This window comes from Bombus huntii, chromosome 11 (assembly GCF_024542735.1).
Source record: "Bombus huntii isolate Logan2020A chromosome 11, iyBomHunt1.1, whole genome shotgun sequence".
NCBI classification, from domain to species: Eukaryota; Metazoa; Arthropoda; class Insecta; order Hymenoptera; family Apidae; genus Bombus; species Bombus huntii.
Genome location: NC_066248.1, coordinates 560,076 through 580,011, shown reverse-complemented (window position 1 = coordinate 580,011; position 19,936 = coordinate 560,076). Strand labels below are relative to the sequence as shown.

At 30.2% G+C, this 19,936-nt stretch overlaps 2 protein-coding genes across 31 annotated transcripts; one reads left to right on the top strand and one right to left on the bottom strand.

Annotated features, from left to right (window-relative positions):
- Nucleotides 1-1,650: 1,650 nt before the first annotated feature.
- Nucleotides 1,651-7,190, top strand: LOC126871222 (scavenger receptor class B member 1). The gene is made up of 6 exons (XM_050629805.1): nt 1,651-2,351; nt 2,638-2,841; nt 3,041-3,185; nt 3,420-3,674; nt 3,899-4,017; nt 4,413-7,190. Exons 1-6 carry the CDS (start codon nt 2,220-2,222, stop codon nt 4,839-4,841), a joined length of 1,284 nt encoding a protein of 427 aa, XP_050485762.1. The 5' UTR covers nt 1,651-2,219; the 3' UTR covers nt 4,842-7,190.
- LOC126871199 (cytoplasmic dynein 1 intermediate chain-like) lies at nt 6,428-19,406 on the bottom strand. 30 transcript variants are annotated; one of them, XM_050629720.1, is made up of 14 exons: nt 19,254-19,406; nt 18,716-18,836; nt 18,542-18,638; nt 18,359-18,464; nt 18,142-18,272; nt 15,686-15,823; nt 13,993-14,013; nt 11,166-11,213; nt 9,518-9,694; nt 9,222-9,378; nt 8,771-9,143; nt 8,284-8,515; nt 7,778-8,205; nt 6,428-7,633 (listed from the first exon to the last, which is right to left on the bottom strand). In XM_050629720.1, the coding sequence occupies exons 2-14, from the start codon at nt 18,815-18,817 to the stop codon at nt 7,472-7,474; spliced, it is 2,172 nt and encodes a 723-aa protein (XP_050485677.1). In that variant the 5' UTR covers nt 18,818-18,836; nt 19,254-19,406; the 3' UTR covers nt 6,428-7,471. The 30 variants fall into 30 exon arrangements, with proteins under 30 accessions (XP_050485677.1, XP_050485680.1, XP_050485681.1 ...); XM_050629723.1 differs by having other exon boundaries at nt 9,518-9,670; XM_050629724.1 differs by having other exon boundaries at nt 15,710-15,823.
- Between the last annotated feature and the right edge of the window lie 530 nt (nt 19,407-19,936).

Here is a 19,936-nt window from a genome sequence, read left to right as displayed (position 1 = left end):
TTCCTAAAGATTCGAGTCATCTTGTTCTAATTGCGACATAAAATTACGAAATGGTTACTCGTAATTTTAACCTGTTTCTACTGTATTAGGCGCAATCGTAGAAACTGTAGGAGTGCATAAAGCGAGGTGACATTATCGCTAAATCTAAATGTACAAAATGACACGCAACGTACATTATGAAGACATAGATACATTTAATTCTTATAATTATACATTTCATATTTAAACGTTCGTGTAAACTTTACGAAACTTTCTCTTTAACAAAATCCTTTTTATCGTATCATTAAATAATTGTACGATTCTCATTCGAATGTCACGAGGTAGTATTTTCAGGGCACGCTAAATGTAACAGGATTATCTAACGATACATCGTTTTAACGAGATAGTTACTATGACTCAGAATGTTATGTCATCGAAATTCATCGGAAGCTACTTTACATTATTATTTTACATTTCTTGAAGTAGGAAAAAGATGATATATACAAGCGATAAAAAAGAAGTAAAATTCACGCGAATTACAATATAATGCGTAAGACATATTAATGTTTTTCAAACTGATGCTGATATTTCGATAAAGTGATTTGTTAATTCGATTATTCTATTTGTTTGTACTTTGCAGGTAGATTGTCAGCGATTTTCATAGGAATTTTAACGCTTGTGATCGGTATCATATTGAGCAGCATTCCTTGGGTGGATTATATCATATTAAAGGTAGGTAATCACAGATTTTTTCATGTATGATTTATTATCGAATACAACCCGCTATAAAGTAACGTAACAAATACAAAATTGTTACCTTTTTTCTTAACATTAGTTTTTATATCAATCGGTTCTGCGAGTTAGCGCAACGGATAACGTTATAGATATCCTACACGAGGAACAGTCATATTTGTTAAAGCTACCTATCGAGTCTAACTGCTTTATAATTTTATTTGAAAAATGTAAAAAAAGATCAATCATTTAGCTAGACTCGCGGCTTCGTTGAATCGAGACATTGAAAACATCGTTTAACGAAATTTCATTTCAAGTTTATGTTTGCAGTTGGTATCGGTATCGGATATAAGTTAAAGTTCAAATAATACTAATGTCCAATGTTTAAATGAACAGTTCGAATGTGTACAAATCTTGAATTACTGGTATTAACAAGAACTGGAATTTATTTCGTGGCCGGCCTTGAACTTTCACGAAGAACAAGCTGAATTATATACATGAAATTTATAGGTTCCGCTGACAATATTAATTTCCGATTGTACTTTCCAATCGGTTTCCGTATTTATTGCTTCGCGGTATCGATTGTTTTTATCTTCTCCATCTTTGCTTTCGCTTAACTAGTTGTATATAAACATAAGTACATAAACTAGTTGTACGTGTTTAGCGTATTTGTTTTAGCTTTAGATTCTATCGAGTTGTTTCAACATCTATTCTGTGTACAACGTTGTATTTTTCCGTCTAGCAACTGCGATTATGGAATGGTTCTCTTTCGTTTCAATACTGGCAGAAGCCGGGGGTAGTTAGACTGACAAAAGTATACATATTCAACGTAACTAACGCAGAAAACTTTTTGCAATATAACGAGAAGCCAAAATTGCAAGAAATTGGTCCATTCGTATATAAGTAAGTACGTCGATGAAGTAATATAAAAACTAATACCCCAACGATACTTTACTTTTTATTTTATTTTTCTCTAAAATCTTAAATCTTATCCGATTTTCTCCAAAAGTCATAAAATTTAATTTATAAGTTCAACCTACGATGATTTATGTAATTGTGAATAATTAACTTGAGAAATACGATTGTTTTTATATCTCTTTTTTATTTTTATAAATATACAAGTATTTGTAGTTTCAAATCACAAAATACTTGTAGTTCTCACAATTTATAGAAACGGAATTGCACGCTTTGAATCCTCGTGGTATTTCGGTTCGATATTTTGATCGATACTTCCACGTAGTAATCGCAGTTCGATGAATTTTTAATTGTCTAATTAGTAATTATTTTAGAATGCTTGCAATATTTTTTTTATGGAAAATAATTTCGATCGATCTATTTATAAGTTTTCTTGTAAGAGGTCTAAAGGCAATTCGTTCTCTATATAGATGGAATTAAGTATGTTAAGATTCGAAATTTAGACTATTACGTATTTTTCGGCTTGTTTATATTGTTCGACCGAAGAAAATATTTTATTAAAGTATTTCAAACTTATAATTTACAGAGAAGATATGGAAAAGGTAAATATCGTTTTCCATAATAATGGTACTGTAAGTTATCAACACAAGAAGATATTAAACTTTGTACCAGAAATGTCGAAAGACAAGAACCTTAAAGTAATAGTACCAAACATTCCGTTATTAGTAAGTAAATTTTTCTTATAACATACAAATTTGAGAGTAGTGGAAAGATTTATTCTGGAATTTTATAATTACGCTTTAAATATATATCAATGTCAATTATCGATGATATCGTAAAATATAAAAATACGCCACGTCGTTAACGTTACTTTACTAAAATATTTTTCTTTTTTTTATACAATAGCTTTTATGAAGATATCGACACATTCGAAAATGCGTTTCAAAATCTAAACGATTTCAACGAAAGAACTTTCTATCTGATACTGGCGTGCATCGCATTATTTTTCAGACGTTGTCGACACAAAGCAAAGGACTACCTCGAATTATTAATTTGGGATTACACATGTTTTTGGGAGGAATGCGGATGACGCCGTTTGTTCCGGTAACTGCCGAACAACTTGTTTTTGGATACGACGATCCGCTAGTTAGCATCGCACATCAATTTTTTCCGAAAACGAGACGTCCCATGAGTCAAATGGGGCTTCTACTTGGGGTAATTACAAAAATATGCGATCGATGCAATTAAAGTACAGATAAAAGATATAAAATTGAAATATAGAAGATTGATCGTTTATTTTTAAATATGATTAATTAATTATTTTTTACGGTATTTTTTAGGTATCGCATAAAAGAAACGAAATGAATTTTTTTTATTTTTATGATAGGCATAATGACGATAACTTTAATTACAGAGGAATGGCACGTTAGAAGAAGTGTCCACTATTTTTACGGGGCATACGGATATGAAAGAGTTTGGATTAATAAATCGTTTAAACGGATTAGATCGTTTGCCATATTGGCCAAATTCACCTTGCGATTCCATTCGAGCTTCAGAAGGTAGATTTAACTAATTCAATCGTTGCTTATCCTATAGGCGAATTATTTATTATTACATTTGATAAATTTAAGCGCACCTCTAAACGATTGGATTCTAGACGTAATACGTTTAAGTGCTCCATTTATAGAAATTATAACGAAAAAATACCAACTGCTACAATTAATATCTTTTTTCTAGTATAACGTATAATAAATTCGTACGTTACGTTATAATAACATATTTATTACCCATAGGATCGTTTTTTCCACCCCGTGATAAAACTGGTTCAGATATCGTACATATTTGGGATAAAGATCTTTGTCGCACTTTACCTTTGCAATATCGTGGTCCGGTTAAAAAGTCAGGAATCAAAGCAGATTTATATACACCGCCTGATTCTGTGTTTGGACGTCCCAATGAAACTAGTCCAGAAAATGAATGCTTCTGTTCAGATGACATGTCCACCTGTCCTTTTAATGGATTGCAAAATATCAGTCCTTGTCAGTACAGTAAGTACTAGCTAAACTGTACTACGCGTGTAACTGTGATACCCAACAAACAAACTGAAAACTGTTTTTTGTTAAATTTGATTAATTCGGTAGAATATATCTATATTTTTACGAGCGTGTAAAAATCAAAAGTATCGTAAAATATTTTCCGAGAACGAAATTATCTATATAACACGCAGCAAACTTTCATTTTATTATTACTTAAACTACTATTAATATTTCAGCTGCACCTGTTTACCTTTCCTTTCCGCATTTCTACAAAGCTGATCCCAAGTTATTAGACGCAGTACACGGATTAAAACCAAATCGGGACATACATGAAACTTACTTTAAAATTCAACCGGTAAGTAATTTTCAAAACAAAAAAAAAAAAAAAAAAAAGAAATAAAAGTATCGTATAAGAAGACGAATAATATCAGATTTGTAATTATATGCTAAATGCAATTTAATCCTCCATGAACGAAATCTCTTGTTTACTTATAAAAGAACGAGGAAAAGATTACAATTGATTGTAATTTTTTGCTTCGATCCAAAATCTATAAACTGTTAGTCGTCACGAACGAATCGTTTGGTATCGCTGAAATGATAATACGTCGACGAAATACTATAAGATCGATGATGAAATAAAATAGAATTTAAAAAATAACATATGAATGTGTGTAGCTTATAAGCCACGTAACGTTAATATAATCGATATCTATAACGCGTATACTACAGCGCAACTTGTTTGATTTATAGAAACTTGGCGTGCCGTTGGAAGGAAAAGTGCGCGTTCAGTTAAACCTAAAGGTGGAACACCAACCATACATCGGCGTGGTGTCGAATTTTCCCGACATAGTATTTCCTATTATGTGGGTCGAAGAGGGTATCGAAGAACTGACACCTTCTATCCGCAGATGGATCTATTTAGCAACAACATTTAGCGACGTTGCTGCCCCTTGTACCTCGTACGGATTAATTCTAGTCGGTATAACAATCGTATTCGCGGTTTTCGTGAAGGCTTACAACAACGTGATGTTTACGCACGAAGCGATCGAACTAGGTAAACGAACCATAAGAAGAGGTTCCACGTTGTTAGTAAATGGACAGCACAAGTTATTAATTACACGAGAACAATACGTTTTGCTCAGTAACGATAACGACGAGAAGTCAGCAAGAATAGAATAAATGTCTAGCTGTAATAGTAATACGATTGTATCTGTAACGATTAAACGAATAGTATTGGATTCACATTCGGATGAGTAATCGCGAACAGCGGCGACGAGTAATCGCGTAAATCGCCTCGTAGCATAGGATTTCTAATCGTTTGATACTATAGACCAAAGTTTTCCTTCCAATTACCTGAAGAATAGTTTGATGTATATCGATTGCAATAGCATGGGTTTGGCAAACATTCGACGATCACCTACACATTCTTTTTTAATCTTTCTCTTTTCTTCGACCGTATCTGTGATTTCATCTTTTTATTTATATCGTCGATGTACGAAACAGATCGTGCTTGGACGAACAGAAACGGGTAACAAAGCGGTCAAAGAATAATGTTCGAGAAGTTTAGTGGCTACAAAAAGTATTTGCTTCTTTTTCCAATAAAGCATTTTTATCAGTTTTTTATCAGATTCTACATAGCATTTTCATAATACGTATCAAACTTTTATCCTCGTATAAAAGTACTACTAAATAATACGAAATATAAGATATTTGGTTTGTAAGAGTAGGCCTCGGTGTGATGCAGAAGGGTCTGTCTTAATTCTCCATCGAGCTTATTAATCTATACGCATAAAAAAGAAACTAATTTTTGGAATTTTTGTCAGCCTGTTGGTTATTGTTGCGTCGTATTTCTTAAAAAATCGAACCCTTTTATAATTTTTTGTTCTTTTCTTTTCTTTTCTCCTCTCATTTTACTCCTCCTCTTACAGGACCTAATCAAACAGCGTCTAAATGCAATAATAGATAGAGTGTTGTGCAAATACCTTTTCTAATCACTGTATATATATACGTTCAACGAATTTGTTTAACTACGATAGAGTACGCGTTGTACATAAAGTTACTTCTGCACGATAATTAACAAGTGGAATATTAGTACTATGTATGTATGTGTATGCTAGTTGTTAATAGCAAGCGATTGCCAAGACTCAATGAAGGCATGTAGGAATACGATTGATATTATCGAATAATATTAATGAATATGTTTGATTTTTATTATTTAGGGTTTTGTTGTTTTTAGAATCATAAGAGACAAAATCGAAGAGTTCGTTAAAATTTCAACGCCTGCGATTGGATCTTCGAATATTACTAAAAATAATGTTCCAAGTGAAAATCACATATAATAATATATATATGCATTACATTTTACAGCTGGCAACCAATAAAATTTACTTACTCATAAAATAATACTTTATAAAAGTAACATGTCACTTAATTAGTTTCGTTATAGGCATATTTCAGTAGGTCTAAAAGATATACTTGAGAACAACTTAAACAACGATCAAAATTTTTATGATTTTAATCGTTCGTAAAAGTACGTAATTTTGCGCTTTATTATATTTTTAGGTCGTTCGTTCAATTGGTAAGTGAATTATTGTTACTGATAATAAAATTTATTACAATTTTATATGCTATATATTCTATATTTTTGTTGAAACAAGTAATATGGGTTAACTTTATATCTGAAAATACGTGGATTAACATTAACGTGTGAATTTTTTAAATAAAGTTTTATTTGCATCACTGAAAAAAATAATTAACTTATCTACTACTATAATTATTATTATTTATTATAACTTAAATTTAAAAATACGCATTACAAAACACAATTAACAAAGTTATATCAGATTGTATTTAGAATATTACCGAGTGTGTAAAGAATTGTAAGCTAAACGATTCCTTTGTAAAAAAATTTTATACTTTAGAACATGCTTGACTCGAGCTGAAGTACGCATTTGGATATAGCACTATACAACGGTATCACATTTTAGATAAAGCCCAGCAGTTTATTATAACGCAAGGATAATATTATATTTACATTTTTAATCGACGATAATCTTCGTTCAATAAATTTTACTATTCTTGCTATGCTATAAATTACACATTACAAAAAAATGATGAGGTTTATATCACGTCAAACTTTTTATAAGAATATAAATAATAATATAATTATTTAAAAGTTATCGTACTAAATTAGATGAATGTTTAGAATTTTTTTAATGTTTAAATATTGGTGTTATTTTCCACATGTTAGTGGTAAGAACGTTAGCGTGAAAAGAATTTACATTTTTGAAAATTAATTCTGAAAATAATACATGTATATTTTGAAAAAAAAAAAAAAAAAACTCGGAAGAATAAAATATCATATTACAATTTATCCGATGGTGTCGAGTCTCTTATCTTAATTACGTTCTCGTATTCTGTAATTCGTCGATTTCGTAATTCGTGCTTAATAGCGTTTTATTATTTACATGCACAGATATGTTCTACACATCCTTAATAAGCTACCGATTGTGAGCTAAAGTTGCTCTATATAGATAGGTATTTCTATTGGACACGTGGACTCTGTAGCCGTTTCGATACACAGCAATTACGAACGAACGAAGTACTAATACGTTAGTTTTGCTGTTGAATAATTTATACAGAATAAAGGTGTCTTAATTAAGAATACACCTATAAATTATAATTAGTGCAATACACTTTTCTTTTACTTCTCTTAAGTTCTTTTTTAGGATTATAGATATTTTATAAATTCATTTGATTTTTAAATTTAAAGTATTCAAGCCGATCTTATCAATAATTTCTAAAGAAAATTATCTGAGGGGACATGTCGCTAGCAACGGAGGTATGGTAGTTAATGAAGTAGGCTCTCTTAAATTTAGTTTATGCAGTTCTTCGTCCGCTTTGTTATGTTTCAACTCTTGCTGAGTGTACAAGAATTTGTTCCACTCGTCGATTCTTGGATGCGCTAGATGCTATATTTACAGAAACATATATATTTACAATTTTCAATGTCGAAGAATAACTAGAAAGTGAATTAAGCGATATATCGATAATTTAAAGTAATTATTTACGAAGCTAAATTAGTCAAATACTAGATTAATAAAAAGTAATATTACCTCAGCAACATCGTACACCCAAATCTTTCCAGTATCATCGCCAACGGTTACGTGTAAACCGCTCGGTGTCCATGAAACTCTGTTAAGAGCCGGAGAACCATTGATCACAATACTAGCGGTGGGTACTTCAGTATCTTGATTCAGATTCCATAAATCTAATCGTCCTGAATCGTCTACCGCGGCAAACAGAGCTGGATGGGTCGGCGACCACGCAACGTCATAAACATAATCACCATTGTGCTCGAAAGAATATAGAGGTTTGCTCTCCTTAAGACTCCAGAGCTTAATCGTCCAATCGATGGACGACGTCAAGAATAGATGTGAGAAATCTATTCCACCTTGTACAGCATGCGTGCTGATTCCTGTAACTGGTCCTTGATGACCTTCGTAAGAATCTAATACACCAGCTTTTGTACCATGACGACAAGCTGTCGAACAAATACAGAGAGTTAGAACGGTTTGTAGGTTAATTATTAATTTAATTTCTTTTCACGAAATTCGTTTACCGGAATATACAGTTCCTTCTTCGCTGCCTACAACGAAATTATTAACATCGCCATGGGGGAACGCCAAACAAGTGGCGGCAATTGCTTTCGATTGTTTAGTGTGAAGCTCCAATGTCTCTTGCGGCTGTGACAACATGTCCAAACTCCAGGAGCACAGTTTGCCATCGGTCGATATGCTTATCAAATTGTGCGCGTTTTGTGCCCCAACAACGTTTAGACAATATACAGGATGCTGAAGATAAGAACTAAGATATGTATATCGATCATCGAAAGCAATCGTCGAGACAAGTCACGTTTACACCATCATGAATAAAATTTTCATCCTTTACGGTACATTTTATATTATTTTACAGATCAATAAAGTTAAATAAATGCAATTAAATCGTTATTATCATTCAACGTTAGGCGACGACGATATTAAAACAAAATTCATCTGGACTGAAATTTCACCGATGACAGTAAAGTGACTTTTTATCAAACGACTTACAGTATGCGCGCTTGCTGATAGTGGAGTACGTTGAATAGGAGTTCTCTTTTGCACTCTATTGTCCCAGAGAACGATTTGGCCGGAATAAGTACCTCCTAAGATTAAATTAGGATGAAATCTTGCAAACGTGGTCGACATAACCGGAGACTGACAATGGAAAATAAATTCCGGTGTTGTTTTCTTAAACTTTGTGTTCCAAACCAAACACACCCCATCGGGATCATTTGGAGTGTCATCGTTATTGTTATAGGAGGCTGCAAGAAGTTCCGGAAACTGAGGTGACCAATCCATCGAGGTCACACAACGATTACGAGACCATCGATCGCAGAAGAACCATCGATTTAACCACAAACGCTGATGACTCTTTTCGTCCCTATAATTAGCGAATGATTGGTGTACAGTAATTAGAATAATTAAATCCTAATGTTAAATAACATTTATCTTTACTCACATTCCATCTTCGCCATCCATGGTACCGGTATAATCGCTATAAATATTAACGGATTCTCCTAATGCCCTTTCCACAATTCTACTAGTACGATCAAGGAATCGTTGAAAATCTTCGGATAGTATAATCATTTGTTTCTCTTCTTCGCTGAGTTCTTGTACTGTAAATTAGTATTTATATAATTAATTATATAGTTTGATCCCGGTAAAAACTATTTCGATTACTTTCAACGAAGATCGAAAGAATATTCGGATACGAAAGGCTCCGTGTTGTATAATTTAAGACAAAAGGAAAATCACCTTCTTTAGGTTTTTCTTTTTCCTTTTCTTGCTCCACTTGTGTGACCGCTGGCTGCACTTCCTTAACCTGTGGTAAACCATGGGGAAGAATTCCAGGAGGAAGCTTGCTTTGGAAACCATCCATATGCGGCAAACTGTTCTCTTCGTCTTCGGCTTGGCCATCATCAAATGTCAAAACTGTGGTGAATAAGCTGGTTCCGCCACGAGTACCCTAACTTGGATATATCTATCTACCTCTGGCAAATGCCCTACTTTAAGAATTCGAATGTTCTACGTTGAAAAAAAAAGAAGAAAAAGATAGCTATACTATCTCGTAACGCTACATGATAAACGTCATTGGCATCTCCTACAAGATATATTCTACGTAAAATAATAATTGGAAGAACCTATCGCGTTAAAATCCGAACTAGGACAGAAATGCATAAAAGTAAAGAGCAAAACCGCGATGCATTCGTATATTTGTGCAAGTTGTGCAACTCTTATATTGATTATTACGCTTAACTTTGAAACGTATTAGCTACCATGTAATTGAAACGTCACAAAAAATAAAATAAACTTTTTGCAAATAAAGAAACTGTGAAAGCGTCGAGTTTAAGGGATGCAACTCTCTTTCAAAAGTTTTCGTAAAAGCGTATAAAAGTTACGTATGTGTATACAAACAATAATATAAGAATAATAACTGATTGAAAGATGAAAAATTATACAGATATTAGGAGAGGCGACTAGGTTGAATCACATGCATTGACATTAGTCACGTATGTATAAGAAGGTGGACTGCTTGTTGGTGGATTACGTAAATAAAAATCGGATTTTAATCTGAGATATTTTACGATTGACATGAAAATCATCCGAAAACATATCTCTCCACCCTTCGTTTTAGCATAAATGCAGATGAAATGGAAGAATGAGCCGAAGTAAATGAAAGATCGATCGATGATTTTTTAAGTGAAGTATACGTTACGTTATACTGTAGGTATATAAAACATCGATTCATAAATGCTTTCAATATCAGTACCCATTAACGAATAGAGCTCTCTTTTTTCTCCTCAACTTTTGAACATCGAAGATTATACAGAATCAAAAAATAAAAATACAAAAATTGTGATATGTTAACGCAACTTCCCAAGTCTCATGCAGCAGCTAGAGAATATCTAATTTATATAGGAACAAAAAAAAAATATTAAAAAAAATGTTCTAGTTCATATTTATACTTCAAGAAGAAAGAAAAAAAGAAGAAAAAAAAGAAAAGAAAATTGCCTCTAAGTGAGAAACGAAATGAAAATGATAACGATGATTTATTATATTGTACTTCGATCATGCGTAGTGAAATATGACGAATGATTGAACAAAACCATAAAATTGTATGTATGACATCTACGCATGCAGGACAAACGAAGCAAGTTTTTACAATTATGAAACAAAACCATAGAAAACTACTTAACAATCTGATGATTTATCAAGCAAGTTCGAGTGTAATTTGATAGTACAAGTTCCCTCCTTTCAGTGCATACAAATACAATAACTGAATAGAAGAAAAAAAACGAACAAAAAATTATTGGTCGAATGCAATTTTGTGAAAATGAATATAATCCTTGTATCGGTGATATTAATTAGGTAGAGTGAATCGTCTCTAGAGAGGATTACCTACCTGTAAATTCGTCCTCCCATTCTAAACCAGGATTTAGATTGTACTCGTCTTGAAGGAGGGAAAAGAAAATGTCAATCAATCACGTGTTTTATCATGTTAGTTATGTTTGTATCTAATTTCACGTCTCTCATAGAAAATTATTGATGTATGCCACGAAAATATATTTACATACATATCCTTCATGGATATAAGAAAACCTGTTAATTATTCTAAAAAAAATAGCACGCGAAATATACGCTATAAATAGCCTATCGATTAATTTTGAATCCATTAGCATTTTGATCGAACAGTTACAATTACGTATAAGATCTATTCGTTAATGTTTTCTCCTTTATCATGCAAGATACATCAACAATTAGCTAGAAAGATTGAAATGGTAATATTGGATTGGAGACGATAATATTAATTATAAATATATTTATATACATGCAAATAGTATAGTAATATACCCTATAAACATCATCATATTTGTTAACAAGATTATGCTCTAAAGGGATCGACGATAAATAATGTAAAACTTTTTCTGATCTTTGTATAAAATACCTATTATATACCTTTAAATTTGATTTTATAACAAAATTCGTCATCTTCGCAATATATACATACTGAATTAATAAATCCATTTCTTATAACATTTTTTTCTAATATTAATTTTTGCAAATTAAATCGACGATACACGTACATCTTACGAAATTGCAATCCCTTTAGGCTTTTCAACAAACTTCAGTTAAAAATCATCATATATACGTATACTGTAATCTCTTTATTCATTTACAACTACGTCGCTAATTTAACGATCTAAGGGAATAGTAATTTTTTAATAAATCGATTACATCGTAAAACGCAATATTACAAATTTTGGGAAATAAGTTTTTGTAGAATAACAACAACAACAAAAAAAAAAAAAAAAAGAGGGAAGAAGAAACGAAGACGAAGACGAAGAATATTGACAAAATTGAAATATTTTAACATAATAGACTGACATCTCCGACTATTATTAATTTACATGAATGAATTCACCATATTCCAATCCGTTTGAAAGATATGAAATAAAAATAGCTTTTATTAAAAGAAAAGTATTCGTATTATTAAAAGAAAAGTTTAAATAATACGAAGAGACGTTTTATCGGAAGAAAAATATTAATAACATTTGAAATACGTATTATTTTCACAAAATGTATTTCTATGTGAACAAACAATTTCTAATTTTTACTAATTCAATGAACTTTCTTGCTATATCATTTTCACAAAAAACGAAACCGTGCTGTTAAAAAGCAACATCTGCAAATCGAACTTTTGCGACACTAAAAGCTCAAGCCACAGAACTCGTTGCTGTGTGTTCTTTTCTTCTATTTAAAAAAAAAAAGAAAACTTTGTTTATACAATATTTACCAACTTTAACACCATATGTTACCCGCTCCCATGTTAGTATACTGCAGTAACCCAAGTAACTACGAAAACTATAACCGTGAAATCGCGTCGAGAACTCTGGAAGGTGCGTTAAGTTGTGACAAGATTTGTCAATGGATATTCACACAATAAAATATTTTTTGTTTCAGACAATCCCAGTTTCAAACAATATCGAATAATTCGATAAATTGTTTAAGTGTACTCTTTATTATAAAATCTTATCAAATATCAGAATGTTAAAAATGTCTATAGTTTACTTTATAAACTTTTATAGTGCGAAAAATTTGTATTAATGAAAAAATTGGCAAGGATTACTTAATACAGTTTTACCAGCAAATATGATTTTATTCTGTAAGAATTACTCTATACTATAATTATGTTATAATTCGAGAAATATTTCGGTTAATAGAAAACATATCATTAAGCGTAACAGAAATATAAATAAAATACAAAATTTAAATTTTTTACGATAGAATTTTTTAACTCTGTCTGTAAATGGATAGTTAAGTACTCCAAAGGTAGTCTACAAATTTTCAAAATATATTTATTTAACGCTAACGAATATAAAGGCTAAATATTTTTACTATGTATTTAAAGTATCGGAAACATGGAATTACATTTTGCAATTCAACTTCTGTACAATAATCTTTCGTATGTGTTCTGTACATTGTGTTTTGCATATAAATTGGTTTCCAATTTTTAACAAGTGTTTAGTATTATTATACTTCGAAATGTAAAATTTATACATTTATGCGTGTTTATTTCTTCTCATTTAAGTATCTATAGTGCATGCTTTCATAAATGTATAAATGTTAAAATATTTCCGTTTCAGAATCGGGATGTCAGATAAATTCTCAAAAAAATGATAAATACAGAAACTAAAGATAGAATACACCAATAAAAAAAAAATATTGATATAAGAAGTAAAAGAGCCAAAAAGTCCAAAGCAAGATATAAGGTAGCGAAGATATTCTAGATTCTGGGTGGAGAGTCATTTTGTATGTCTACAATACTGATAAATTTTATTCAAATATAGCTCACTTCGCTATTAAACTTTTACATGAATACTTGAGCTGAAGAGAAAGGTAGAAAGAAAGAGGCAGAGAGAGAGAGAGAGAGAGAGAGAGAGAGAGAGAGAGAGAGAGAAAGAGAGAGAGAGAGAGAGAGAGAGTGCATTCTCTAGCTTACTAGCTAATCCATGTAATGGTTCTCTTACCTTTAAAATTTATTATAATTTTAAAAATTTAGATTTTCGCATATGGAATTCATCTTTTACATATCTATTCCGTCCTAATGCTTTAAATTTGTATCTCGTTTACATTTTACATATTGTCAATTCTAAGAGAATAAATGGAATATATCTAAACCTAAATCTGAACCTAAAACTTGTTGAAAACCAAGAGAAATCATAACTTACCGTAATAGTCGAATGCATGAGCTGAGAAGAGGAGGGAAAAAAATTGCACTTAGTTACAATCTTTTAAGAATGCACTACACTAATAGCACCTCTCTACACTCAGACCATAAGCATTTTAAAAGAAAAAAGTTTCGATAATAAAATATCTAGAAAAAATCAAATAAAAAGAAAACAATATACGATACTTTTGCGCCAAATGTCTATAATTGAAATTGGATTAAATAATATGTTTCATTCTTACTAACTTATTTCAAAGCATTTATAGCATTTTTTCTTATTAAAATTTATATTGCACGTGCTCGGTAAAAATATATTTGCCTTTATAAAAATAAGTTATTTCTTATAATCGTTTGTTAGATACTAAATAGAACTGAAGTTTTAATCGTACTAAGGAAAAAAAGAAAAAGAAAAAACAAAAAAAGAATTTTATACGCTGAATGTAGTTAGGTGGGTATAGATTTGTAAATTTTTATATTGTGCTGTGCTGCGGTTCCTACGCGTAAGAGGAAACATACATATTCAATACTTCTTGCATTATTGAAGTACGATTCAAACAGTATAATTTCAATCTTTGCCGTAATTCAACACCTCTTAAATTTTGTACTGACTATGTTTAACAAGAAGTTATAAAACATTTCTTATCGAATGTGACTACCAATGGATGCTTTTAATAAGCAATATTCAATATCTCACTTACATTCCTTGTCACACTTATTTCCACCCCCCTAAGTTTCTCAGAAATAAATTTTGCTATAAATTGTTCGAAATAAAAGTTTTGTTAGAGTACTAGACAAGTTTATAATGCACTACATTTTGCACACTATAATAGGTAAAAAACAATAGACATGACATACAAACATTTTTGAACATAATATCCCTTTTTAAGTACTAAACAAAATACTAAGTAACTGGATTTCTAATATGTTATAATAATTGTTACAATTAAAACAATATTGCTTTCTACGAATATTCATATTCACAAATTATTAAAGCATCAATAATAATCATCTATCTGTTTGCTATAATAAATTTAATGCTAGCACATATGAGTCAAGGTATACTAAATTATTGTTGTAATAAACTTTAAATTTTCCCAACAAACAGGACGCCTAATGTTAATATATTGTATAACTTTAATAGACTGTTAGTATATTATTAAATTAAATTATATAAAGCATGTTAGAAGCCTATTTATGCAAACAAGTGGACGTTGTATATGGTAGTGATAGATAAAATATATATATTACAACTGCATAATGTTAGAAAACTAAAATTTTTAATATTCTTTAAAAATTCCTTTCTTCTACTTAATACAGCTGAAAATATTTTTACTTAACTCAACTTTACTCTCTATTGTACTCAATTCAGAGATTAAAATGGGAAATTTCTAAATTCTTAATATTTCAATACATCTATATATCTTGTATATCTATCTCCATATACAATACTTGTAAATTAACTGAGATTGTAGAATCAATCAAATATAATCATCGTTCGGTTCAATTTTGATAATATTCGATACTGCATAGAAATACGAATAGAAAAGTTGATAAAAGTTAATATAAATAGAAACTATTATCAGTTTTGATTCTACACTCCTCTGTTGCGAATATAGATATCTGTGTATCTACCTCTATTATATATTGTTGTACAACAATTATAGGAAAGGTAATAAAAAGAAGACAGAACATACATAGGTAGTTTGGTGCAGACCCACCTTTCCTGGGACGCCACCAGTCAGTCTCAAAGTAGCCTGCGGAGTAAGAGTGAGTTGGTGTTGTTGTTGAACAGGAGGAGTAGATGGTGTATGCAGAAGAAGATGCGGACAGTCCTTATGTCCAACACCAGTTGATTTGACCGTTTGTATCGCAAGACAATGGAATACGCGTATATTTAATAATGCCGCAAGTTCAGTTAGGTAACGGGACACGCATGTAACACGTAATATATCCCACATTTTTATACCAAATATCTTTCTTAAGTTTAACAATCATAAATAAAATAATACATTATTATTAGAAACGCTAAAAAAGTAAACTTTATTATAAAAAAATGTATTTCAACGAATTATGTTTTATTTTAAGAATGATATATTCAAAAATATTACTGTTTAGTATTTGAATAATTCAAAAAATTTGTAGTAAAGTAGGTGGTATAAGAAATGGAATTATTAAAAAACCCCAACTTTTCAACAGTTTTTATAAATGTTTATATAATTAAGAAGAAAATTCCAAGATAAATAAAAGATTAAGAATCATAACCAACTGAAATTGCGGTTTAATAAAACGAAAGTGAAAATAAAAAAAGGAAATAGTTTCCATCACCAAGAAAAATAATATTTGTTTCCATAACCCGATTTTGTTAAGTGTTATCCATTTCTACTAATACTTCTTCTACAAAGTATGTAAAAGTGTACAAATAAAAACATTACAACATCCACTATATAATTGTTAGAATACCCTTACATAATATACTTGAATATCACGATAGACTTATTATTTCCTCAATAACATTAAATTTACATTAAAAGCACAATCTTCTTTGTTATTATTCTTATTAATGGTAACAACAAAACATTATTAAAGATAAGTGAATTCACTTGTTAATATATGCAAAAACTGTTCAAGCAGATATCTTATATTCATGACTATAGTTATTCTTTTTTAAGTGTTGAAAACTGCTGGAAACTTAGTTCAACAAAAGCTAATACACACAATAAAAAAATAGACAAATAAAACACCAGTATTGCTACAAATATGTGACATGCTATTTTTAAGTATGAACAAACTTTAAGAATATGTAAGTTTCCTCATTAGTTAAAATTAATCATAAAATACAACATAAATAAGTAAACCAATTCTCATTATTATCACAATAAAATCAAGATCACAAATAAAATAATGTGACTGGTTGTGTGTTATTACACAATGTATGTATTATTACATCTGGCTATGGTATTAGGTACCTATTAATATTGTCAGTAATGGCATATATGTTTTAAAAATATACATTCTTATATACACCACCCACTTTACCATATTCAACCATATATAGGCATATGTGAAAGTGATAGCATTTTTCAAAATACTAAAAAGGTATCAAACATTTTATAATCCTTTGTATTCTTCTGTGAACATAATTAATAAATTTAGATATTTAATATCTTCTAATCTTCAAAATTCAACTATAATGATTTTCAATCTTTAATAATGCATAGAGGAAAACAAGCTATAAGTTAGGATGAAAAAATTATCCTTATTTACAAAAATCTTATTGTGTAGGATTTTTTTACTAACTTTACTAACTTTACCTACTATACCAACTAACAAATATATATTGATTTGAATTTATCGATGAATATACCGATCCAACCAAAATCTTGGTCACAGAATAGCTAATTTTTTATAGAAAAACATTTTTATAAAAACGTTTGCTTTCTTAGAACAAAAACGGATTGAAAATTCAATTAAAATCAGATAATTGATCAGCACTTATCATCGAATAACCCACTATCTTTATCTATGCCTAAATATTATGAGACCAAAATAATTCTAATCCTTATTGTTATTTTACAAGCTTGATAATGTTCTTTCTTGTGTCATCGGATTACATCTATTCATCAATGCATCAAACTATAGTAATAGGGAATTTTATTCAATTATAACAATTGTAAAGATATATTAAATGTCTTATATCGTAAATAAATGTAATCATACATGATCGAGTAACTACTAAAAGTTGATTTTTTTCTATAAAAAGCTGTGAGAAAAATTTTTTATATACGGATGGATCTACTCCTTTTGTTTTACTATGAAGAAATATAAATTTACATTTAAATGAATCTATTATGAAATTGACAATTTTAGAATACAAAGGATTAACAATCGATGCAATAAATAACTAAATATATAATTGTGACTGAATAAAAAATATATAATAATAACATATATTTCATTATAATCAATTCATTCTTTATAAACGTCAAAAAGATTATATTTTCTTATATTCGTGTGATATTTTAATTCGATTAAATTAACATTAGCGTAACACAAATATTAAAATGTTTTAAATGATTATATATAGTTCTAAATTCACAATTAAGAGCAACACAAAAGTGCAATTATTTAAAAATTGAATATAGTGACTCACCGTCGTGAGATGTGTGCGATGTTTGAATAGTTTGTGTTTGTTTGGTATAAACAACTGGTTCTTTCGGAGGAATATTGGTATGTGCCACAGAAACAATCGTTAGTTCCCGATTCTTCTTCCTAGCACTGCTGCTATCAAAAAAATGATAGAAATTAAATAATCCAATATATATCTTTATATAAAATATACGAAGAACTATCCAATATAATATAAATACCTCTGAGCAGAATTTATACTGGATGGCTGTAAACTAGCATCAGGAGTAGCATTAGCACTTTGTTCTGGAGTCAAAGAATTCATACTAGATAAACTGGATAAGACATCTGCGAACAAAATAAATTGTGTCAAAGTAATATCTATGAAACTAAAATAAACATAACATTAAAATTTAATTATTTACCTGACACTGGTGCTACACCCAAGGATGAAAGCATAGCATCCAATTCTTTCCGATGATCTTTATCCGTTCCTGCAGCACGAACTGTAGCTTCCTCAACCTTTAATACAAAATTTTAAAAGATACATAAACATGTAAAATGATTAAGAACATTAAATTTAAATAAAAATTTCTTACATCTTTCTGTTCTTTTTCTCTTCTACGTCTTTCCTTTTCTTCTCTAATAGCCTGAAGTTTGGCTTTTTTTCTTTCAAGTTCTGCTTTTCTGTCAGACATCATTGTGCTACTTTCTTAACACCTAAACAATATTCGACAATATAACATTAACAAAAAACTTTGAGGCTATACGAAGAGATTTTGATCATTATTAGGATTATAAAATCCTTGACAGGTTTCACGAAATTTATTAACGGAACTTCAACCGGATTTACTGCGATTATTGATTTCTGTTCTATGACGTCAGTTTTAGGTCAATTTTTGTCCCGTGATAAATATATATATATATAAATAATAAATATTCGCAGATATGAAAAAGCAAACGATTTAAAAATTGAAAAATGTGGTATAGATATGAGTAACACAATAATTAATATTCATGTTACAACGTTCTGCACTGAATTCAATGAAGAATGTCCATCTGTCATGTAATAATATTTACGCAATGAATTAATTCGAAACTTTCCATTTTAGTTAGAAAAACGTAGAATACATTCACCTTTTATCGTGCAACGTATTTCACAGGTACGAATGCCAAAAATGATTGTAGTTTCGATTTCTACATCATCTAATCGACCCGCCCGACATGCAAACCTTTTGCATTGCAACAACAACGCCACGGTATCAATGTTTGGTACTAAGTACTAACGGAATACTCGATACGATTTCCTGCATGTCCATATATGTGATTTGTAAATGTTTTCGATAGATGGCGGTAAAGAAATCTTCTATGGGCCGCTATATATATGTATTTGTATTTTATAAAATTATTCTTGTATTTAGCAAGAAAAGATAAACGTTAATGTTGAGATACATATACACATATATTTGCAAGCAATATGTCCTCGATAATTTTCTCAAAAAGTCCAAAATTATCTTTTCACAATTTACAAAAAAAGATCACGAATTGCAAATACAGATTTCATAAACATTTTTTCTAAATTAAGCATACTAGTTTTAAAGCTGTTGTAATATAATTGAGAATCTTGTTACACAAATAGAATCAACATTTCTTAAATCAGAAATATGTATGCACATATGTATATACTATGCGCATTATGGATGTCATGTACAATGTATGCATTTGATTTTATGATTCATATTGCTCTTTGCGCACTCTTGCGGTAGGAATAGAATCAAAATATTTTACGAGTTTAATTTGAACGCGTCGTGTGTGTGTGT